We start from the raw sequence: 25804 nt of genomic DNA on the forward strand, positions 1-25804 counted from the left end.
AAAGTTCTCAATACAAGAAAAAAAATGTTGTGACTCTGTATGGTGACAGATGTTAACTAGACTTATCGTGGTGACGATTTCACAATAAACACAAATATCAAATAGTTAGGTTGTAAACCCAAAACTAATATAATGTTGTACACCAACTCCACCTCAAGTTTTAAAAGTGTGTTAAAAAATTTCCTTGTAGGAGCACCTGGGTGGCTCAGTTGGTGAAGGGTCTGACTTTGGCTCAGGTCATGATCTCACGGTTCATGAGTGTGAGTGCCATGTCGGGCTCTCTGCTGACAGCTCAGAGCCTACAGCCTGCTTTGAAGACTGTGTCTCCCTCTCTCTGCCTTTCTTTCTTTCTCTGTTGCTCTCTCTCTCTCTCTGTCTCTCTCTGCCTCCCTCTGTCTCTCTCTCCCTCTCTCTCAAAAATAAAGAAACATTAATTTTTTTTCAATTTCCTTGTAAACACATCATAGTAAAACTTCAGGACATCAGAGACAAAGAAAAAGTTTAGAAAATTACCAAAAAGTAAAGGAAAAATGGCCAATAAGGTAACAATTCTATCAGCAAAAAACTTCTTAATGGCAACAAAATATGTCAGAAAATCATTACCTTATAACTTTACTAAAGGAAAATAACTGCCGAGCTAAAATTCTAACACATAAAGTAGCACGTAAGAGTGGAAGTAAAACAAAGATTTTTTCATATATTTAAAAACTGAGATTTATAACCCAAAGACCCTAACCAAATGTTTTAAAGAATAAATTTCAGCAAAAAGAAAAGTGAGCCCAGAGAGAAGACATGAGAAGCAAGAAATAAAAGCGAGCTGAAGAAGTAAAAGATAACAAGAAATACAATTCACAGTAAAAATAATTTTTAGGAATTAAAACTTTTAATAAAAAAGGGGGTACATCATAATTTATATGACACATTTACTCCTTTGTAGATATCAACTATTAGAAAAAAAAATTTTAATGAAAAGGATGAACACAGAACTATGATTCTAGACAAATATTCCAAGAAAGATGAGAAGGAGAATATCAGTGCATAATTAAACCATTCTGAGGTACTTTACTCCCATGAGAAGAAGAAAGGTTTAATAACTTCAAATTTTATAAGAAAGAATATGCAGCTAAAATGTATGGCAAGAATAGTCATAATGCAATTGCTAGAGAACAGCAATAGGACCTAAAGCTTCTAAACCAGTAGAGGAAAAGAAAAAATGAGGAGAATTTACCAGCTTTATCAACCTAACAGAAAGAAGCAAGAGAGGGAACAGACAAAAAAAAGCTACGTCAAGAAAAAAAAGAATAAACCCAAAAATTTATTAAATGTGAAATAATTGAAAGATGATCAGATTCCATTTTTGTAATTATTTTTGCAGTCTTGAGGTCTTTTCTTTTCTTTTTTTTTTTTTTTACACATATCATGCCACAGATTCACAGGGAATGGGTTCCATCAGCGCAGACTCTTCCCCATTGCTTCTCGCAAAGCGTGTCTTCTCTGGGTGGAGCAGCATGTGCTTCAGTTGAACCCAAGTATCTATCTCTTCCTCTTCCTTCTTAGTCTGATCATTTTCCTTCACACCCTTCAGGAAACTATCTCTGCTCTTTGAGTGCTTCATATGCTCAATAGGTACATTAATTCTCTTGGCAAGAATCTTGTCCTTAACTTGTTTGTTTACAACAACGTCAACAGCATGCTGGGTAACACTGTAGACTCTTCCAGTTTTGCCATGGTAACATCTGTGGGGTGTTCCTTTTTAAACAGAGCCAATTCCCCTGATGTCTACACTATCATCTTTCTTGCCGATTCTCATATATGTGGCTGAAGGAAGCACTCCAGGTTTCTAAGAGACCTGAGAGCACACAGCCGTGCCTCAACTCTTTCCCTTTGTGTTGGTCTTTTTGGCGAAATACCGGAAGATGAAGGCTCCAGACAAAAGGGATCAGATTAGGTGAGGAGTTAAGACGGTGGAGTAGTAGGGGGACCCTATGCTTGTCTCATGCCTCGAACATAGCTAGATAAATACCAAATCATTCTGAGCAGCCAAGAAAGTGATCTGAGGACTGAGAGAACAAACTGCACAAGTAGAGGGAGAAAAGAAAGAGATCAGATTAGATTTTTAAAATCTAGCTCTCAAAAAAATAAATAAAATAAAATAAAATAAAATAAAATAAAATAAAATAAAATAAAATAAAATAAAATAAAATCTAGCTCTCTGCCGCTCACAAGACACATCACTAAAACAAAATGACCAGGAAATCTGAAATAAATTGATACTCAAAAAGAAGCACCAGAGAAACACTAACCAAAAGGCAGCCAGTGTGGCGACTTTACTATCAGGCAAGTAAAAGTTAAGGAAAAATGATGTTGCTAAGGAAGATGTTAACTTTGAATGACAAAGGTATCTGATCTGAAACAAAGAAACAAACAAAAACCCAAGGATATCTGATCCGGTGATCCCATGTGGGATGACCACTATTCTAGATACTGAGCTTCCATCCTGGGGACTCGGAACCAACCTCAAACCAGTAAACAGAGTGAAGACGCGGCCGTAGTCTGTGCTGTTCACTACCACATTATCAGTGCATGTGCATGCTGCCTGGCCCAGGGCCAGGCATATACCAGGAGCTCAATAAACATGAATTAATTACATCTCCAAACTGTAAATGCTGCTGAGGAACCCCACATCTTTTTCTGTACCCTCAAAACTAACACATGGTGCAGAAATTCTGGTTTACGATTACATGCGTCACTAACTGAAAAGCAGTTAACCCCGCCTCCACTTTCCCTCCTCTCCCACCCCCACCATGTCCCCAAGACTCTCTATTTTGTTGGTGCAACTATGCACAATAAGATCAGAAACTCCACTGAAAACTATCGGAGATTGAGGATCCTGGGGCATAACACAGGAGCTTGTGCCTCCAGAGCCCATTCCTGGGGCAAGTAAAGGGGAAGCCATGAGAGAGAATTCAAACAACACAGGCATTTTGAGCTAGATCTGCAATATTCTAACACCTCCCCTTTGACCTTGTATCATTCTTTCTGGTTTTGAGTAAGAGAAGATCTAATAATAACTTCATTCTCCAGAGAGAAAAAAAGTCAGAGTTGTGAGGGTATTTTCAGATAGAATTTTATATTGAATTCTAAAACAGAGAAAATAATATAAAAACACTCAACTATGCCAAGAAGTTCCATTGTATTGACAGGCAGCTTTGAGTGAATTGTGATAGGAGATGACTTTTCTAAAATTACTAAATCAAGATCAATAATTGCAACTTCATATTTCTCAAGCATATTTCTCTTTGCTCTGATGTTTCTCACTGTAAAACAGTGGGGAAAGAAGCAGGAACAATAAAAATGCACGATCCCTCATCCCTGGTCAGTCCTGGTCATCCCAGTCCTGAGAGCTCCATATGAATGCCTGCGAAATTGGTAAAAAGCTTTCTCTTGTTCAAATGTAAAGGTATGCAGCAGATCATCAAGGTGGGGGATATATAAAAAAGGCTTGTGTTCTGGAGCACTGAAAACACAGAGACTTGAAAAACGCACACGACTGGGGGCATTTGGGTGGTTCAGTCGGTTGAACCTCCAACTTCAGCTCAGGTCATGATCCCAGAGTTCGTGACTTCCAGCCCCACATCAGGCTTGCTGCTCTCAGTGCAGAGCCTACTTTGGATCTTCTGCCCACCCCCCATGTCCCTCCCCCACTCTCCCTCTATCTCACAGAAATAAATAAAACATTTTAAAAAATTCAAAAACAAAACCACACATGATCGAATCCCCCACTTACATAAAATGAGAATAATGTCCATCTCAGGACTGTTTGAAGGAGTACATAAAATATGTTTACAGTACCAACACAAAATAGGAATGATATCATTGAGAGCTATCAGGATCATTCTCTTTCTCAACCATTTCCAGAACCAGAGCTGAAGAATCGAGGATCCAGTTTCTCTGCGGGAGTTGTAAGGGCAGAGTGCTGCACCCTGCAGATTATGTCCTGGCATATTTATTTCATGGTACCTGAACAGACGAACGTGTCTTGCATAAATAAGATAGAAAAATATAAAACTTCTTTTAGGACTTTTAGAACTCTTAAATCCAAATATTAAATGAAGCCCAACAAAAGTATTACAAGTTTTTTATGAAACATTTAAAAGGAAAGATCAGCAAGCAAAAAAACAACTCCAAGCAGGGCGCCTGGGTGGCTCAGTCGGTTGAGCATCCGACTTTAGCTCAGGTCATGATCTCACAGTCCATGAGTTCAAGCCCCGCGTTGGGCTCTGTGCTGACAGCTCAGAGCCTGGAGCCTGTTTCGGATTCTGTGTCTCCCTCTCTCTCTGACCCTCCCCCGTTCATGCTCTATCTCTGTCTCAAAAATAAATAAACGTTAAAAAATTTTTTTTCAATAAATAAATACCTCCAAGCCCAGCTAAAATGGAAAAAAGTGAATATTCAACCAGATTTTAAAGTCCCCATTTTCATTCGCTCACCATGATCCACTCATTCAGAAGCAGGTGTGCCGCTAGGGAGACCATTCTAAATATCCCCTTAGAGCCATTCATTCACTTGAGGCTTACCACAAGAGTTGATAACTGACTCTTGATGACTTAAGAGCCATTTAACAAAATTACTAACCTCCTTTCATTCTGAGTTATTGTACCATTTTCCAGCTTTTTAACTGTGGTCGCCAGCACTTTATTTGCATCATTGGCAAAGTCTAAGTCTCGGACCTCAGACAGCGGGACAGACACAATGGCAAATGCTTCTTTATCTTCTTTTGTTTGGCAGGTTCCAATCTGCAATGTGTTTTTTACACTAAGATTAGTTGTTTTTTAAAATCTGCAATATTTTTCTGGTACTAACACATCTTAATATTGTTTAAGAAATATAAGACAGGGGCGTCTGGGTAGCTCAGTCGGTTAAGCGTCTGACTCCTGATTTCCTCTCAGGTCATGACCTCAAGGTCATGAGATAGAGCCCTGCATGGGGCTCCATGCTGAGCGTGGAGCCTGCCTGGGATACTCTCTCCCTCTCCCTCTTCCACTCTCACCCCCCTCTCTAAAACAAATAAATAAATACTTAAAAAAAAGAAGTACAAGACAGGAATAGATCATCCAAATACAATAATTCCCACTTGCATCATCCACTATGAAAGACTGAAGGGACACACAGATTTTCCATGCCCATTCCTGCCTTGTTCCCAAAGCCCACTAGAAACACATCCTTGCACACTTGTCCTTTGCTTCAGTGTCAACAGAATAGAGAGAATGTACTCCTGGAATCTTCTCCCCTTTCTACATGCTGCTCCCACGCTTTTGGTATCTGTGCTAGCATCCTCCTGAATCACAGCCCCACTGCAGCCAAGCCACTTAGTTCAGCTACCTAAGCAACTGGCAAAATGAATACTTGAGGAAATGGCTTGTAATAATCTCTAATATTGGTAAGGACACATTGTAAGGGACATGTCAATCACCCCTGATCCTAATCATACAACATTTGTCTAAAAATTAAACAGTTCTCATAGGGTGCCTGGGTGACTCAGTTGGGTAAGCACCCAACTGTTGGCTTCAGCTCAGGTCACGATCTCACGGCTTTGTGGGTTCCAGCCCCGCATTGGGCTCTGGGCTGGCAGCACGGAGCCTCCTTGGGATTCTCTCTCTCTCTCTCTCTCCTCTCTCTCTCTCTCTCTCTCTGCCCCTCCCCTGCTCACATTGTCTCTGTCTCTCTCAAAATAAATAAACTTCAAAAGCATCAAACAATTCTCAAAAACATTTACCTTTAACATAACAGGCCTCTCTTCATCTGTGTCTATGGGGATACTGGTACTTGTTACCCACGTGTTGGTACATAAATGCCTTAACCGAACGTATGAGTTCCTAAAAGCAAAATAATACAAAAAACAGATGATTAAAAATTAGCACACTTATATATTAACATATTTAACAGTTTCATACATGATATGAATATATTAAAGACTAGTTGACTCAAGTATAGGTCAGTCTGGTTTAAGGAAAAAGTTCTAAACCAAAGACTACTTCAAAACGTGTGGTATTATTACCTAGACCAGTGGTTCTCAAAGTGTGGTCACTGGACCAGTGGTAACAGCATCACCTGGGCACTTGTTAGAAATACAAATTCTGAGGCTTTCATCCCAGTTCACTGAATCAGAAACTCCAAACGTAGGGCCAACAATGAATATTTTAGCTGCCTCTCCAGGCAATGCTGATTTGAGAACCACTGACTGAGTGGCCATGTCAGTTAACACAGCTGTCTGATCGTAGTTTCTGTAGCATAATCATTTGCGTGCAAAAGTATTCTTTCAGTGAGAGACTCTCATTATGATTTTGGGGGCAACTGTTCTTGTAGAACTTGGTCAAAGTTGACAAGTAGATTTCTTCTTTTAACCTTCATCTTTTCTGTTAGGGTGGGTCAGTTGTTAGCTTGCAAAAGGGAAAACACCAGCATGTTAGTGCCCTTCTGTATCCCCATGCCTCTTCCATCGCATCTCTAACAACATGTTTACTTTTGAAAATAAATATGAAAAAAGTAAAAAAAAAAAAGTTGTGGTTTATATGTACAATGGAATACTACTTGGTAATGAGAAAGAATGAAATGTTGCCATTTATAGCAACATGGATGGAACCAGAGGGTATTATGCTGAGTGAAATAAATCATACAGAGAAAGACAGATACCATATGTTTTCACTCATATGTGGATCTTGGGAAACTTAACAGAAGACCATGGGGGAGGGGAAGGAAAGGGAAAAAAAAGTTAGAGAGGGAGGAAGGCAAACCATAAGAGATTCTTAAGGACTGAGAACAAACTGAGGGTTGATGAGGGTTGGGGGAGAGGGAAAAGTGGGTGATGGGCATGGAGGAGGGCACTTGGGATTAGCACTGGGTGTTGTATGGAAACCAATTTGACTATAAATTATATTTAAAAATAATAATTGAAAAAATACAGTAGTGGCCTTAGGAAGAAAAAAAAAGTATATACAGCCAATCTTCATTATTTATGGATTCTGCACTTATGAATTCAGCTATTCCCTAAAATGTATTTGTAACCCCAAAACCAATAGTCAGGGCACTTTTGCAATCATTCTTGGACATGAACAGAATGGCAAAAAATTTGAGTCCCCACTGTGCACATTTCCAGTGAGGCTGAACAAGGCAACATTCTGCCATCTCGTTTCTGCTCCGACTATAAATAAGCATCCTTTTCATGATCTATCCAGTCCCATGTTTTTCCAGATTTCTGTGCTTTTTGTTGATGAGTCTGCTGTTTAAAACAGCCTCAGGCATAGTGCTGCAGTGCTGTCCAGTGTTCCTAAGGACAAGACTGTGATGTGCCTTATGGAGAAAATACTTATGTTAGATAAGCTTCATTCAGGCATGATACGGTGCTGATGACTGTTAGTTTAACGTTAATGATTCAACAATAGATAAAAAAAAAAAAATAAGGTGTCTTTAAACAAAAATACACACAGCACAAGATTACGTGTTATTGACTGATGAAAATATTGTGACCAGAGGCTCATAGGAACCTAATCCTTCATGTCTTCTAGGAGCAATGGCTCGGTATTTGCTATTTCAGTGTACCGGGAAAAAAAACAGAACCAACTGTGTACGAACTGTGAGGGAATACTGAGAAAGGACAGCTAGAACTTGATCCAACTCAAACATTATCATCTTAGTGACCTTTTATTATTATCATTTCTTTAACAAATATGTATAAAATACCTGCTAAAACAAAAGCATTGTGATAAGTTCTCTGCCTCCAAGCTGCTGAGAGTTAAGTAGGAAATATAAGACATAAATAAATCCTACAACAGGAGGCAAAAAGCATTAAGACCAATAAGACCCAAATAAAATGCCAAGGGGCTCCAGGAAAGAGAGAGGCTCAATCAGCATCATGACTTTGTTCATTCATAAAGGCAGGTGCAATAGAGACTGATTTTTAAAACTGTAAAATAGCACAGGGGCTCCTGGATAGCTGAACTGGTTAAGTGTCCTACTTCAACTCAGGTCATGATCTCACAGTCTGTGGGTTCAAGCCCCGCATCTGGCTCTGTGCTGACAGCTCAGAGCCTGGAGCCTGCTTTGATATCTGTGTCTCCCTCCCTCTCTGCTCCTCCCTTGCTTGTGTTCTTTCTCTCTCTCTCTCTCTCTCTCTCTCTCTCTCTCTCTCTTTCTCTCAAAATATGAATAAACATTTAAAAAAAGAATACTTAAAAAAAAGAAGGTAAGACATTCTCTTACCTTATGTTCTGGCTACCTCATTACCAATTCCACTTCCCCATCCCTCTCGCACTTAGGTCCCAAATGTCCTAAATTAGAGAGGCCATTTCTGAACACTAATACCTAATACAACTCTGCAGTTTTTTTTCAAAGCAGTCTTATTACCTGCTCCGGTATTTTATGTTTATTTTTCTATTGTCTCTATTCCTCATTTGAAATTAAGTATAGAACCAGTTTGTTCACTGTTCACTTCCCAGTGTCAAGGGCAATGTCTGTTAAGTTCAGTAAAGGTTTGTTGACTGAATGACTAAAGAAATGAACACATGGATGAATGAATGAATGGATGAATGAATGAAATATGAAATTTGACATAATAGAAATAAATGATATAAGGATTAATAGAAATTCCCCTAGATTATTTTTCATGTTAGAAAGCAAAGGCCATACCAGTAATAAGAATAAATAATCGTCATGAATTTTTCACAGTTTCTTCGGTCCTGCACATTTTAATTATTTATGAGAATAAAACAAACTATGTTAATCTTCTCACAAGAGAAGCATGGTTTTTACACACTAGTTCACTTATGCTTACTCCACGGATATCACAAAAGTTCCATTAACGTTGTATTTTCATTCCTTACCTCCCACTACAATCACTCAAAGAAATGTTATTATTTAGCCGTACACATATAATTGTTTTTACCTTGGGACCAGGCAGTCAGCTCTCTGAAGAGTTGTGGCATCCAGTTCAAAGAGGGATGCAATATCGTTTCCATGGGGTACTGAGACTAAAGTGTACATGATCTTTTCCCCTGCCTGGCGTTTCTTCTTTGAAGTTGGAAGATCTCCATCTCTCTGTTGAAGAGGCACAAAGTTACCTACTTTTGTCAGGTTTCTTCCTAAACTCTTCAATGAATCAGAAGGTGGGATTTAAATGTGAACAGCGTCTCTTCTTTGGATTATAGAGATGTCTGTTTTACATCATCCAAAAAGGGCAAGTGAAGCCTCATAATCTTAGAGGTAATTATTACCAAGTGATAAGTCACACATTCATGAGAGAAGGCCTGATCTGGGCAAATAACCAACGCACTAACAGTCATAAGAGTTCTGCTCCCTTACCTTGTCTTAAACCTAGTTACAGAGTAGTTTTAACCATTCCACATTTAAGGCGAACAGACAAGACATAGTATGTTGAATCATCCAGATTTCAAAAACTAAAGAGTCAACATGGTAGTGTTTCAAAGTTCCTGACTAATTTCCAAAACATAACTGGGACATTATCCTGAAGAGAAAAGGAATCAACAGCAATATTCCCATTCAGTTCATCAACTTGTTCCATTAAATCTGCAAACATACTATCATGGCATATCAAGTGAAATAAAGTGGGATCTTCACAAAAGAAGTCTTCACAATGATGTGAAACTCAGTCAACATTTCTAGTACACCCTCTCTTAAGCAAGTGGCCACACAAGAATGGTAATTACATATTTCTACTTAAACCAAGTTTCAATCCCTGTGGAAGACTATGATGAGGCACAAGAAACCAAAATGTGATAGAGCAAATGTAATAGAAGCTTGGTAATTACACGCATCCTATAAGTATACATATTTATCAAAAGAAACAAAATTCAAAAATGAGAGAAGAGAAAGAGTATCACTGTACTGTCACAGGAAGTTGAACAAAAGTGGACAAGAGAAGTGGTGTTCCAAAGGCAAATGAAAGCAGGCCATGCCCAATGACACGCGGTTATTTAATGGCCACTATGACAATGAGATATTACAGCTGATCATTCCAAAACATTCACTCGAAGTTCCATCCCAAGATTGTGAATATTATTTCCCTTGTGGTTTCATTCTGATGTCTTCTGTAAATGGTGTGCAAATCGGTAGCACCACTGAATGTGAACGGGCAGAGGAATCACCAGGGTTCCTAAGCAGGAGCAGGGCTGTGAGCTGTTAAATCCCACATAGCCCAGAAGCACCTGGTAGCTCCTGTCATCTTTGACTTATATGTCTTCCACAGAGACCACAATTCAGAGCTGAATGAAGGCAGGGGTCTGGCAAACTCTCCCCAGATAGTTTGACCCCCCCATAATAGTTGCTTCTACTCAGTAAGCACAAACTATGTTTATTGATCAGGAAAAAGCATACTTAAAACTTCCTGTACATTATAAGTAGGCAAATGGATAAACAAACTATGGGACATCCAAACAGTGGGATATTATTCAGTGCTAAAAAGAAATGAGCTATCAAGCCACAAAGACATGACGCAGCCTTAAATGTATATTGCCAAGCAAAGAAGCCAAACTGAAAAGGCTACCTACTGTATGATTCCAACTGCATGACATTCCAAAAAAGGCAAAACTATGGAAACAATAAAAAGACCAATAGCTGCCAGACAGTAGCGGGGAGAAAGGAATGAAAAGGCAGAGCACATAGGAGTTTTAGGGCAGTGAAACTATCCTGTCTGATGGATGTGGATACATGTATGTGTAGTGGATACATGTCAAATGGTGGCTCCTTTTATCAAAACTCATAGAATGTACAAGGCCAAGAGTGAACCCAATGTAAACTATGGACTCAGGGTGATAATAATACATTAAAGTATGTTGAGCAGTGTAACAAATGTACCACTCAGGTGCCAAATGTTGATAGTGGGGGAGGCTGTGATTGTGTGGTGGCAGAGAGCATATGGGAAAGTGTACTTTCCACTGAATTTTGCCATGAACCTAAAACTGCTCTTAAAAATAGTGTCTGTTTAAAAAAGAAAAAAGCAGGATGAGAGAAAATATTTGTAAGTCATATAGCTGATAAGGGGATTATACCTAGAATATATAAAGAACATAAAGAACAGTTACAACTCAAGACAACCCAATTAGGGGTGCCTGGTTAAGAGTCCAACTCTTGATTTCAGCTCAGGTCATGATCTCACAGTCTGTGGGTTCGAGCTCCATGTAGGGCTCTGTACTTACAGCACAGAGTCTGCTTGGGATTCTCCCTCCCTCTCTGTCTGCCCCTCCTGGCTCGCTTGCTCTCTCGCTCTCTCTCTCTCTCTCAAAATAAACAAATAAACATTAAATTTAAAAAAAAGACAACCCAATTAAAAATGGAGCAAAAGTCTACAGCGAAGAAAACAATCAGCAAAACTAAAAGGCAACCAACAGTATTGGAGAAGATATGTGCAAATGACTTTTCAGATAAAGGGTTGGTATCAAAAATCTATAAAGAACATACCAAACTCAACACCTGAAAAACAAATAATCCAGTGACGAAATGGGCAAAAGACATGAATAGACCCTTCTCCAAAGAAGACATCCAGATGGCCAACCAACACATGAAAAAATGCTCAACATCACTCACCATCAGGGAAATACAAATCAAAACCACAATGAGATACCACCTCACACTTGTCAGAATAGCTAAAATTAACAACTCAGGCAACAACAGATGTTGGCGAGGATGTGGAGAAAGAGGATCTCTTTGGCATTGTTGGTGGGAATGCAAACTGGTGCAGCCACTCTGGAAAAGAACGGAGACTCCTCAAAAAATTAAAAATAGAACTATCCTACAACCCAGCAATTGCACTACTAGGTATTTATCCAAGGGAGACAGGTGTGCTGCTTTGAAGGGACACACTCACCCCAAAGTTTATAGTAGCACTATCAACAATAGCCAAAGTATGGAAAGAGCCCAAATGTCCATCGATGGATGAATGGATAAAGAAGATGTGCTATATATTCAATGGAGTATTACTCGGCAATCAAAAAGAATGAAATCTTGCCATTTGCAACTATGTGGATGGAACTAGAGGGTATTATGCTAAGCAAAATTAATCAGTCAGAGAAAGACAAAAATATCATATGACTTCACTCATATGAGGACTTTAAGAGACAAAACAGATGAATATAAGGGAAGGGAAGCAAAAACAATATAAAAATAGGGAGGGGGACAAAAACATAAGAGACTCTTAAATATGGAGAACAAACAGAGGGTGGCTGGAGGGGTTGTGGGAGGGGGGATGGGCTAAATGGGTAAGGGGCATTAAGGAATCTACTCCTGAAATCATTATTGCACTATATGCTAACTAATTTGGATGTAAATTTTAAAAATAAAGAAAAAATTTTTAAAAATTGAGCAAAAGTTTTGAATAGACATTTCTCCATAGAAGATATTGAAATGGCCAATAAGCACATGCAAAGATGCTCAACATCATTACTAATTAGTAAAACGCACTAGGATAGCTACAGTCAAAGAGACAGACAATAGCAAGTGTTAGTGAGACTGTGGAGAAATTGTAACAGTACGTATATTGCTGAGGGAACATAAAATGGTGTGGCCATTTAAGAAGAGTGTGGCAGCTCATCAAAATGTTAAATGTATGACCAACAATTCTAACTGTAGGTAGCTATCCAAGAAAAATGAAAATACATTTCCACACCAAAACCTGTCCATGAATGTTCACAGCAGAATTTATAAAAGTCAAGATATGGAAACAACCCAAATGCCCATCAAATAAAGGATGAACAAAATGTGGCATATGCACACAATGGAATATTATTTGGTCATAAAAAGGAATGAAGTACAGATACATGCTACAACATGCGTGAACCTTGAAAACATTATGCTAAGTGAAAGAAGCCAGACACAAAAAGTCATATATTGTATGAGCCCGTATATGAAATGTCCAGTTTAGGCAAATCCATAGAGAGAGTACATTCATGGCTACCAGGGTCTGGGGAGGGGAGGATGGGGAGCAACTGATAATGGATATAGGATTTCTTTGGTAGATAATAAAAATGTTATAGAATTAGATACTGGCTATAGTTTTGGAGCTCTGTGAATGTATTAAAATAACCACTGATTGGGGCGCCTGGGTGGCTCAGTCGGCTGAGTGTCGACTTCAGCTCAGGTCATGATCTCACACTCTGTGAGTTCGAGCCCCGCATCGGGCTCTGTGCTGACAGCTCAGAGACTGGAGCCTGCTTCAGATTCTGTGTCTCCCCCTCTCTCTGCCCCTCCCCTGCTCATGCTCTGTCTCTGTCTCAAAAATAAAAATAAAAACATTTAAAAAAAAAACCACTGATTTACATTTTTTAAATAGGAGAGCTTTATGGTATGTGAATTACATATCGACAAAGTTGTGAAAGAGAAGGAGGGAGGGAGGGGAAAGGAACAAGGAAGAGAAGGAAAAAAGAGGGAGAGAGGGAAGGAAGGGGGGAAGGGAGGGAAGGAAGCAGGAAGTCAGAAGTATGCTGTTTCTGTGATGACTGCCATGTAGCTCAACAGGAAAACCCAGGTGTTATACTGAGACATGGGTGGCAAAGAAGCAGTTTTCCCTGGAATGGTGACACAAGAAGTGATAATTCTAAAGGAAAGAAAAGGAAGTTTGTTTTAATTATGTCCTCATAAGATGCAAACTTGGGGAGAAACACACCAGGAGCATTACAGTCACAAAGAAATATCACAAAAGAGCTTTTTTCTAGATTCTATAATGCTATTACAGCCAAAAGAGAAAACCACGAACATAATGAATGCTAATTAATACATGTGAGAGAAGAGTGCCTCATAACGTAGGAACACGGAAACAACAGACAAGATCAGTCATTTGTAGAAATAATCCAAAGGATTCTTTCAATGTGGAAGCAAAGGGATTTGAGAACAAGTGGAACAAGTGGTTTCAGTGTTTTATTAGAAAGACACAATTAAAATATGACTTTAATTAAGGAAAATAAAATTTAATCAATCATATTGAGCCATGTTTGAAGACAGTCTTTATTAATACAAGATGATCACGTAACCTAAATAAGCAGAGATTCAATGAACAAAATTGAACAGTTTCTCTCATCACTGCTAGCAGAGATGCAAAAAATTAATATTCCTGTCTTTTTGGTGGAATACCATATCCCTAAAAAGAATATTTGTCATCTAATTTTCTGAGCCTCTTGCACACCAATCTTCCAATTATAACTTAGCTTTTGCTATGGATTTTCCCTTCAAAGAAAATACACTAACTAACCAAAGGATTTATATTTATTTACTTAGCAACTGAAAGGTGGCATGGAAGTTTATACATCAGTCACTTGTGAGTTCATTTAAGTCAAATCCTAGTGCATACACTCTCCTTTTGGAATGTTCATAAAACTAATTTTCAAGACTTACAAAAAGAAAGCCGATCCAGGTTCCTAGATTGCCCTCCTACCACACCCCCTTTAGTATACCTCTCTGGGGGCTCCAAACAAGAGTAGTCAGGGATTTCTCTATTTTGACACTCTTATAATGAGCAATAAAATTTTTGCCAGACATAGAAAAACCTTGATTAGGGCTAATTAAAAGAGGTCACTCTGTATTATTCATACTATTTAAGACCTGTGGTTTAGTTTTAATTACATAGTATAAGTGGAATGCACAACTATACCCCCTAAAGGTATAGGTTCCTGGGGCGGGGGGGAGATAAACTCCATTTATAAGTAGCATAACATAGATAAATTCCACCGATAACATAGATATTTATAAGTAGCATATTTATAAGTAGCATAACATAGTATTATTTTTTATATTTATATTTATTTATATTTATATTTATTTATTTATATTTATATATATTACTTATATATATTTATAAGTAGCATAACATAGATAAACTCCATTTATAAGTAGCATAACAATTGTTTATGTGTGAAAACAACTTCTAACATCCATAGCAGTTTTTAAAGCAATGCCATACATTCTGCTTTTTATCTCTTGCACTCTGTTAATTTGCTTAACAAATTCTCCTTCATAAACAGTTCAAGGCAGCCCCTCAAAATCTGTAGAAAATAATACATGAATAATGAGTTATAAGTATGCAATCTTTTAAATGTATGGATCAGGTTTCAATCTATAAGACTGAAAGATGAGATCTATAGATCAATAAGATCTATAAAAATCAATATTATATTTCTACAATATGAAGGCAGTTCTGTTCAAAATTGTGTGCCTGTAGCTTTTGTTTATAAACCCACCTCTTTTTTAAGTAAGAAAAAAGCCACAAAAACACTAGTTCCCTATACAGAATTACAGAAGCGCGATGCCCTCCCTCTTGTGTCACGAAAATCCATGTAAGGTACAACAGAGCTTAGACAGGTGTTAGATTTAATATCAGCTAGGTATCCAAAATATTCTCAATTCAGGTAACGCAGAGCCTCGGGATGTTAACCTAGTCTGCTGGGCTCTTATAAAACCAGCAGTTTTACTTGGAAGAAAAGGCACACAGAATCTCGGTTCTACAAGTAGAAAATCCCCTTAGGAGCCAGTCGAGTAAACCAATGGTTCACCCGGCTTCTCCCTCCGGTCCTGGGGCTGCCAGTGGAGACACAGCAGCTAGCCTCCTGGAACACCTTCTCTGTTGACTCATTTGTGAGTCATCGAATTTTTAGCGGAGACATCACGTTGCAATCTGTTGTTAGGAGCCAGAGACATTCTGTAAGAAATAATGTATGCATTTTCAGGGCTGATGCAGACCTGTGTGCGGCCACGGCCAAGGAAGCATAATGATGTGCAGGCATCTGTCTTCTTGGTCAGACTCTCCAGGGCTCTCACTGCTGACTTTATGTAACAGACACAACCCTGCCATTTAAAGCTGCAGACACTTCTCTTGCATGGTTCCTTAAAAATCTGTTACTCTTAAACTATTTCCTATGAGGACTCTTTTTCCTTTCTTTTCTTTATCACCTTACCAATGATGAATATAGAGTAAAAACTCATGGAAATGTGGGGGTCTTTGTTCATAATCTGGTCCCCCACCCCCCAAAAAAGTCTATGAGACAGAATTTTCAAATACATTTCAGCCAAGCATCATGGTTCCTAGAACATTGCTATTTATGTGTGTCTGTGCACAAAGACGTGGTTCTCAACAGGCAGAGAGTTTGGACCGCAGTGGGGGTCATTTGGCAATTTCCAGGAGCATCTTTAGTTGCCACAACTGGGGGCAGGGGAGACCACTACTGGTATCTAATACACAGAGTCCACAGATCTGCTAAACATCTTACAATGTAAAGGACAGCCCCCCCACAACAAATAATTTTCTGGGCCAATATATCAATATTGCTGAAATTGAGAGACCCCAGCATCGACAAAAGACACTCCCTTGAAAAATCAGATCACATTCCACATCAATACGGTAATGGGAAAATGGGTGGTGTTATTCCAAAAAAAAAAAAAAAATCCCCTTCAAAGAGCCATTTGAAAAGATGCAGCCTTTCAAGAAGGAACTAATGACTGTCAGGTTCCCAGCTGGGCTTGACACAGTTCCAATGTTTACAGGGTCCCTGTGGATGCTGTACATTTGTAAGATTGGAAATAATAGGCTCCTTTGTAGAATAAATACAGCAATTTGGGTCTTAATGGGAGCTCTGACACACACCGCCGCATTTCAGTGGCACCATGCATTAACCTTTGAAACTTCAAAAATGGAAGGCAACATTTTGATAAAGGTTTCTAAATTACAGGAAAAAATATTAACTGGATATTAAATAGACAACATAAGGGAAAATTTAGAAAGAAAATAATTAGCATGGTCACAGTGAACTCAGCATTACTGGAACCCAGATCTGGGGTGAGATAGCATTCTGTTTGGGGAAATTGATTTCGTTTTTCACAGGCTAAGCTCTAACTGCTCCTTTGTTTTCTTTTCTAGACAGAAACATAATTATTGCTAGGTGGCAAATGGTCTATAACATGAGAAGCCATATTGTTAGCTTTAGTGTTCCATATCTTCAGTTTTATTTACTTTCAAGCTAGGGATTAAGGATAGAAGAAAGATGAAATCAAATGTCTCCAGTTGGACATCTCTTTGAGATGGCAGATGAGATCCAGTCGTAACCTTCCACAGCAAAGCAGACCCACCTGTGCCAGATGCAATTAAAGTGCTGCTGGTAGCACTTTACAGAAAAGTACTCTTTCTCACCTTCAGAGGTGAATGAAGAACTTGTATCTCAGAATATAGAAGGAAACAAATCTACAAAGTCTAACTAAAAGCTTGATGGGCGCAAACAGCAAACTTCACCATGGATTCATTACCTATATTTTCTGTGCTGCTCCATAAACTTTCATACTCTATCACTCATACTCTCTCTCCCACTCAGCCCTGCCCAGAAGCATCAGAAGCATCACCAAACAGCATGTAGCAAAAGGAGATAAGCTGAAAGAGATGTAATTCAATTGCACAATTCGAAGTTTGATGCAATGCCCTTTTAATCGAAACAACGTACATTTTTAGCCTACAAATATCTTTTATTCAAAAGGTTTCCCTTTATCTGATTGAATTTTAACCTCACGGCACAGAGGTGACGTATGTAGGGCAAGCATCCTCATCCCATTAGTCAGGTGGGAAATGGAGTCTCAGGAAGGCTATCTTACATGTCCAAGGCCGTACAGGTTAACAGTGGTGCTAGAAGCAGAACTCCCTTGGCTGAAGAAGTCACATAGAATCTCATAAAAAAAGACCTTGAGAAAGAGAAAGGCAACTCCTGACATCCGACAGCTGGCCTGGTGTGATCGGGCAGGCTCAGTGCTGCCAAGGGCACCCTGACTCTCACAGCCAGGCCACGGTGTCCTCCTGCGAACGTGAACGATTTCACAGAACACCAACATCAGACAAGGCCGCTCCATGCCCGGGATGGATCGCGTCAAAACAACACTGCTCCATAATCATATCTGAATACTGACAACATGTCAATGTTGTCCAAGCCATAAAAATGATTCGATATCCCTTTCCCCTAGCTAAAATGAGTGTTTCTTCTTTAGCACTCACACCGTTGGCCTGGCTCTCATCGACCCTCCCTATAGATAAAAATGCATTAAGATACTTCCTCCTCCTGCCAGCATTCTTACCCACAGTGAGCCCCACTTCTTTAAATCCTCCCCAAGTCATCTTGTACAAGCCCAATTCCTACCATAGGTTCTTTCTAGCACCGTCTGAGAGGCCCCACAGTTCCCTTGGATGTAAATGCAATGTGCAATTAACCCCATTTAAGAACTGGTGTGTTCCTGGCAGTCATTGGCAAGAGACCATCGACCAGCTTATAGTAAGAACCAAAGACTCAGCTTTTAAACATGGTTATGGATGGCGTTTTCTAAATCATGGGGAAAGAAGAACCCAACAATCCTGGGCCAGCTTTTGAAAACCAAAGAGAAAAGAATCCACACAGGGGGAGAAAATTGAATTATAAATAAATGATCCAACCCATTTAATAAGCCTACTTCTATGTTTAAGGACATTTTGACACAAATTAAAGTACTCGTTGGGCCAAAGACCTGATACTTCAGTTTCACTTCTGTTGTAAACCTGATAGTCAGATGGAGAAAGAAGTCAAACAGGATTGACTCAGGTCCAGAAATTCCGATTTGATTCACCTCCCTCATATCAGTATCCTCATAAAACATAAAGCTGAGGGCCAGTGCAAAGACAGTAGTCATTTTGATTAAACGTTTCAACTCATTCTGTCAAAAGGTGGAATTTTGAATGCTGTAGTAATCATTCTTAGCAATTCCAAAAGAGATTGCCAAATTCCTAAGAAAATTAAATTATACACTGTGTCTATTTTACATCCAAATATCTAGCTAAATTGCTGAAAATACATATAGGTATATAGATACACCTTTCTAGCCAGCCCATCAACCAGGTTTTGTCTGCATCACACCAAATTGTCCTGAATTTCAGAACTTTCTATTGAATTAAGTCCTACTGTCCTCGTAACATCATCTTCTTTACAACGGTGATGAAAAAGCAGGCTGAATAATAATAAATATCTTAATGAAAATTGGCTTTTAAATAAGATTGAGATGTTTTTTGAGTGGGATGCTTCATAATATCAGAAAAATCAGTCATATAGTTGTTTGATGCCTCAATTTCTCCCCGTAAATAGAACCCAAGTTATTTTTAATCAGAAAAGATTGTCCCATTGTGCCCTTTTACTATCATCATACCATAATTCAATTTGTCTTTCCTAATTTCTATGCACTTATGAAAAGTAAACCCAGACCCACCATACCTCCCAGATGCCCATGGCCATCAGTGCTCCATCATAAATGGCCTTCAAGTTGCCAGAAATCTCCCTAAATACCTATTACCAGACATCTATTTATAATGTCAGTGCATCATCTTTTACTTATTATCTGTGATTCATAGCCTCTAGTCAGAGAATCTCTCAGAATCCCTAGTCTTCAAATTTTCTATTAACTTTTCAATTTGTTCATATAAAATATGCACAATATTTTTGGAATTTGTTGGGGAAAAAACAATTCCACTCACCACAGTTTTTCCTTCATTTTGAGCATCTCGATAATCAGGATTAAGCTAAAAAAAAAAAAAACAGTTTTGAATTGCTATTAACAGCACATTAACAAGACCAATGATCTTCAATTCATTATTGTATCCTTAACTAAACTCAATATTAAAAAAGCCTAAGAAAGAAACCATCACTAAATATTACAATTTAAAACATTACCTTCAAGTTCTAGCTGCAGGAGACATGAGCTAAAATGCCAAGTTTATGGCTTTTGTTTATATTAGCACAGTTGACATCTTTGCATAAGTGAGAACTGACAATCTCACACCCTCTGAGGAAGCCTTCAAAAGAGTTCTTTGCCCACCACAAAATCTCCCACTAACCAACAACTCTGTTTTTCAAATTAGACCAAAGGAAAGTCTTAACAATGATCCGAGATCATGCTCCACGTGCTCTATACATAAGAAAATCAAGCAAAAGAAGAGCCATATACCAGATATATATGTTGGATATGAGGGCTATTGAATGAGTATTGTGGGGTTTAGGGGTCATTCCAGTGAGGTTGATGAGTTTTAGAAATGCTGAGTGTTAATCCACATATTTCCGGCTGGCTGGAATCCATACCTCCTGACTCCCACCTGATGACACAGTCCCAAAAGGATGTCTGCATTGTACTGAAATAACCAGCTCATAATTTGTAAAACAACAGACTTGTAAGGTGTTTTTATTTAAATAATGAGTTGTTCACTCGATTTTAACCACTTCAATATGAATATGATAGTGTATGTAACATGTAACCACATAAAGTCTCCATTTAAGGGGCTCAGTCACTTAAGTGGCCGACTCCTGGTCTCAGCTCAGGTCATGATCTCACGGATCATGGGTTCGAGACCCGCGTCGGGCTCTGTGCTGGTGGCAGGGAGCCTGCTTGAGATTCTCTCTCTCTGTCTCTCTCTCTCTGCCTCCCACCCAGTTCTCTCTCTCTCTCTCTCTCTCTCTCAAAATAAATAAATTTTAAAAACTTAAAAAAAAATAAAGTCACCATTTAAAATGTAAGATCAAGAGTCTTTCTCAGAATGACACTTGGCTAGTGGCTCTGAGGAATGTCCTCTCTACTTAGTACCAAATATCAATGAAGGTGCTGAAAAAGATCAAGAAGAAAGCAAAGCAAAGCAAAAAAATCTCAATCCCATCAAAAACGAAGACCGAAAAACAACCTAAACCCAAATCTACCATGAATTGCCAGTAATTACAAAACAGTCGATGCTGGAAGAGAAGCAGATACCTCTCCAGTTTTTATCTCCTGGCATTCTTCAACCTCGCTTCAAGCTAACAGCCTTGTGAACACAAGTAAGATACATTCTGTGGTTCCCACTGTTTGTCCATCCACTCAGAGACCCCAAGTGTTTGCCCACCAAAAACCTACACAGAAGTGTCTACCGCTGAGGAGCCATTGTTAGACTGAGCGGAGACTGGTCTCCCCAGACTCCCATCCACTGTCCCACTACCTCTGTCTTTCCATGACCATCGAGATGCAACAAAGCTCAGAAAACAAATGGGCAGAAAGTCAAGGGAACAGATGATAGCAGAGGGCTTTCTGAGAAGCACTGCCTGAAGAAAGAGAAGAGAAAGAACTGTGGCTTTGTATGTGGGAATCACACTGCCTAACACTGTAGAAATAGCAGAGAATAGGAGAGAGAAGCAAGTGCAGGAGAAACCAGGGACACAGAGTCGCCATCTGCTGGGCCTGAGACCCGCACTGCAGTGTGTCCTTCAGTCGGTCCTTCAGCTGAAGACTGAAAAAGGATTGAGAATTTTCGAAAATAGAATAGGGGCACCTGGGTGACGCAGTCGGTTGAGCGTCCGACTTCGGCTCAGGTCATGATCTCACAGCTGTGCCGACAGCTCAGAGCCTGGAGCCTGCTTCAGATTCTTCGTCTCCCTCTCTCTCTGCCCCTCCCCAGCTCGTGCTCTCTCTTCCCGCCTCCTTCTCTCTCTGTCTCTCAAAAATGAATAAAAATTTAAAAAGATATTTTTTTTATTTTTTTTTTAAATTTTTTTTTCAACGTTTTTTATTTATTTTTGGGACAGAGAGAGACAGAGCACGAACGGGGGAGGGGCAGAGAGAGAGGGAGACACAGAATCGGAAGCAGGCTCCAGGCTCCGAGCCATCAGTCCAGAGCCTGACGCGGGGCTCGAACTCACGGACCACGAGATCGTGACCTGGCTGAAGTCGGACGCTTAACCGACTGCGCCACCCAGGCGCCCCAAAAGATATTTTTTTTAAATAGAATGAAAAGGGGCACCTGAATGGTCCAGTTGGTTAAGCATCCAACTCTTGGTTTCAGCTCAGGTCATAATCTCACAGTTCGTGAGTTCAAGCTCCACATTGAGCTCCGGGCTGACAGCACAGAGCCTGCTTGGGATCCTCTCTCTCTCCTCCCTCTCTCTCTCTCTCTCTGCCCCTCCCCACTCATGCATGCTCTCTCTCTCTCTCAAAAATAAATACAATTAAAATAAAATAAAATTAAAATTAAAGCAAAAATAAAATTAATAAAAAATAGAATAAAAAGACCATCTACTCAATCCATCTGGCTCTGCACAGAGTCCACTTGCTGAGGATAATAAGGAAGGAAGGAAAAAAAACAACAACATGGGACTGATTAAAAAGCATGTTAGAAGGGGAAATTCTTTTTACAGAGCCTTTCTGAATATTTTCTATGGTATAATGCAAAATAAATTTTCAGGAAATGGTTTGGCATATTCAAGAAAGCATAAGTAAACATTTCCTCTACGTAAAGACAACAAACTACACAACAAGCTAAAATATAACACAGAATTAATTACATAAATAATAATATTAAATATAAAGAATTATAAAAAGAAATTAAGAAAGATTTCACTAAAAATGAAAAGTGAATACAAAATTAAACTCCATGTCGACAGCAATAAAAATGCTATATTAAATGAGGGATAAAAAAAAATAAACAGGCATCTCTCAATACAGAGGAAAGATATAAAGAATTAAAAATTAGGAAAAAGAAAATAGCCATGGAGGACCAGAGAAGGGCATATCAATTAACAGATAACCAGCGTCCTGAAAAGGGAAAGAGAAAATTAACAGAATACACAAGCAATAATCAAAGATAATACAAAATAAAGTTTTGCTCGGCTGACAAACTGTGTATATAGAGGTTACCATACCCCACGAAAATCAACTAAAACACCTGACACATTCATTTGAGGACAATGAGCAGGGGAGACAAAACATAAAACAACAGTAGGGACATAAAAGATGGCCAGAAATTAGGTTTAGACAAAAATACTTACCATATAATAGGAGAATGGATAAATAAAAGGTGGAATATTCAAACAATGGAGTACTACTCAGCAATAAACGTGATGAGCTACAGATATAACAACAAGGATGGATCTCAAAAATATATATGCGATGGGATACTGTTCAGCTATAAAAAGGAATGAAATCCTGTCATTTGCAACGATAGGGATGGGCCTTGACAACACTGAAATAAGTCACAGAAAGTAAATACCATAAGATCTCACTTACATGTGGAATCTAAAACCAACTGAGCTCATACATAGAGAACAGATTGGTGGGTTGCCAGAGGTGGGACATGGGGACTGGGTGAAATGGGTGAAGGCTGTCAAAAGGTACAAAAGCCACTTACAAGAAAGTAAGTCGTGAGGATATAATGCCTACCATGGCGACTATAGTTAACAAGACTGTATTACATATTTGAAAGTTGCCAAGAGAATAGATCTTAAAAGCTCTCATCCAAGAAAAAAAATTTTTTATAATTACATATGGTGATGGATGTTTTCTAGACTTAACTGTGGTAATCATTTCACGATGTATACATATACCAAATCATTGTGTTGTACATGTAAACTAATATAAGTGATGTCAATTATATATTCTTAAAAATGTTGTAAGTATGTTGTAAGTACTCATATGACTCCATTTATATGAAATCTAAGATCAGATAAAACTAAACTGTGGTTAAACAAATCAGGAAGTGTGGGGAGAGGGTCCAAGGGAGAGGAATGGATAGAAAGCAGAAGCCAGCCAAGAGTCACATGACCGCAGTCTCTCAAGTTTTAGAACTAACAGTGGGAGGCAGGGGAGGGGGTAAGAAAATGGGAATCCAGTTACAAGTTGCCTGTTAGTGCTAGGCCAGCAGTTGGGGAGATTTGAGGCTGAACTTTCTTCTTCTATGGAGACACATTTCTCAGGCTCCTTAAATTCCCTTGAATTACAAATAAAAGAATTAATCCCAAAATGGGATTATTCTTGCTTTTGGAATCCAAGAGTGAAAGGTAGAAAGCCAAAAAGATAGTGAATTAACTGGTCCCCTGTCTACTGATTAATCAAACACAAAAAGACACACTTCTACTTGGTGGTGATGGCAGTTCCAGCATAGTGCCCGGGAGGGGTTTATCCGGCTGTTTTAGCCAAGTATCACTGTTTTGTATTTTTTAATTTGTTTTCAATTTGAAGAATTCAGATTTTTTTTCAAATTAAAAAACTGTGCATACTAAAATGATAGCTAAGTTACTTACAAAAGATATGCAACATGTTTAAACATGGATATATCTTGTGATCAAAGTTTTTATTCATTAAGCATTGCAGTAGTTCACCACAGACACTGTGACGGAAATTCATACTGGAACCATGATGTAGCCTAACTAAAATGTGTACAGGAACAGGAAGTAACATACCTAAGTGAAACACACAATTACATATGCCCTCTGAAATACAAGTTATATTCTATCACAAAGACTTTCTGAAATTCAGTCTTCACATTTTTCATCCGCTTTGGGTCACCCAGTTATAATCCCTAAGGGAAGTCTGGGAACTAAATTTCAGACTCTGCTCTGTGAAGACACACCCATGAGCTTTATAGAAAAGGTCACTCAGCCAACCTTTCCACCTTGGAATTCAGGGTCCTCATAGGTAAAATGAGAAAAGTCTATGACCAAAGCCTAATCATACTAATTATATGTCATTAAATTTTATAACTCGAGTCTGTGGCAACAATACTAAAGATAGTGATAGATCAGTTAGATCTTGCCTCATCTTTGTGTCCCTCCAATAACTAATATGGAGTTATTGCTTCAGTAAATTCATTAAAGGATAATAATAATGAGGAGAAAGAGGAGGAAGCAGAGGGGAAGAAAGAGAAAAAGGAGGAGAAGCCACCCAAATATATCTATGACTATATAAATTTATCAGTATTAACTGAAGACCAAATAAATATATGCTTTAATGGATGTTTTAGTTATACTGATGCTTTCCTTCTCTAAATGAAATAATAGCAGTAATTATTAAAGTAATTAGACTAAGGATGAACCAAAAAAATATTATTTCTAATAGAAAGAAGAAGAAAAAAGACATGGTCATGTGAAGATTCCTGAATCTTTTAGGAGGTTAAAGGAAATATTTCCTTATGTTAAAAAATAAATTATAAATCTGGCATTGGAGAGAGAGAGATCTAATATGCTATTCAATCATTTGTTCAATAAATATTAATAGAATATCTATAATGGGCAAAACATTGTGGCATATGGTATTTCAGCAAAGACAAAAAGAATGTGGTCCCTGACCACAAGACCTTACAATCTAAGAGGGAAAATAAGACATAAATACAGCTAGCTGTAATATAAAATAGAATGTGACAAGAGATATAAGATAAGAATGAATAATTTATAAATAATATAGGTCAGAAGAAGGAGGGATCCGTGGTGGGCAAATTTATTGAAGAATTATTCATGGAGAAGGGAGCATCTGAGATAAGCCTTGAAGGATGGGTAGAAATTTAACTTGCAGAGAAGGAAAGGAGTGAAGAAGACAGGAAATGCAGGGAAGATAACGCCACATGGGTAAAAAATAAGACTTGTTCAGAGAAGACCGATAAATGTCACTTATGGAATACTTTTTATATCCTTTTAAAGGTTAATTCATTTCCCCTTATAATCATCATAGTAGAATGGATTCTTCACCCCCACTTTACAGATGAGCCCCCTGGGGCACATCAAGTGAAGTCCTCTGTGCAAAGTCACACCACTGGTGAGTGGCAGGGTCACTGGGAGCAGAGGTCTGACGATTCCAAAGCTACATCCTTTATTTACTATAGCATGTTACTTCTCTCCTGCTTCCATAACGAGGAGGGATGGGATCCAAGCCAGCCCAGACCAATGGGGCCACTAAACCATAGGCTAATGGGTTCACATCTTCAGAAAGATTTTGCATATCACTGGGGAAATGTTTGCTGAAACAA

At 38.7% G+C, this 25804-nt stretch overlaps 1 protein-coding gene across 2 annotated transcripts in view; it reads right to left on the bottom strand.

Moving 5' to 3' along the window:
* ITPR2 (inositol 1,4,5-trisphosphate receptor type 2) overlaps window positions 1-25804 on the bottom strand; it is a 487005-nt gene that overhangs the window by 341756 nt on the left and 119445 nt on the right. For both annotated transcript variants that reach the window (XM_042991994.1, XM_042991993.1), the window contains exons 10-13: window positions 19529-19573; window positions 8942-9093; window positions 5777-5876; window positions 4636-4796 (exon numbers count right to left, since the gene is read on the bottom strand). In XM_042991994.1, coding sequence (XP_042847928.1) covers window positions 4636-4796; window positions 5777-5876; window positions 8942-9093; window positions 19529-19573 — 458 coding nt within the window. The remainder of the gene's footprint in view (window positions 1-4635; window positions 4797-5776; window positions 5877-8941; window positions 9094-19528; window positions 19574-25804) is intronic.

Source organism: Panthera tigris, chromosome B4 (assembly GCF_018350195.1).
Source record: "Panthera tigris isolate Pti1 chromosome B4, P.tigris_Pti1_mat1.1, whole genome shotgun sequence".
Classification (NCBI taxonomy): Eukaryota; Metazoa; Chordata; class Mammalia; order Carnivora; family Felidae; genus Panthera; species Panthera tigris.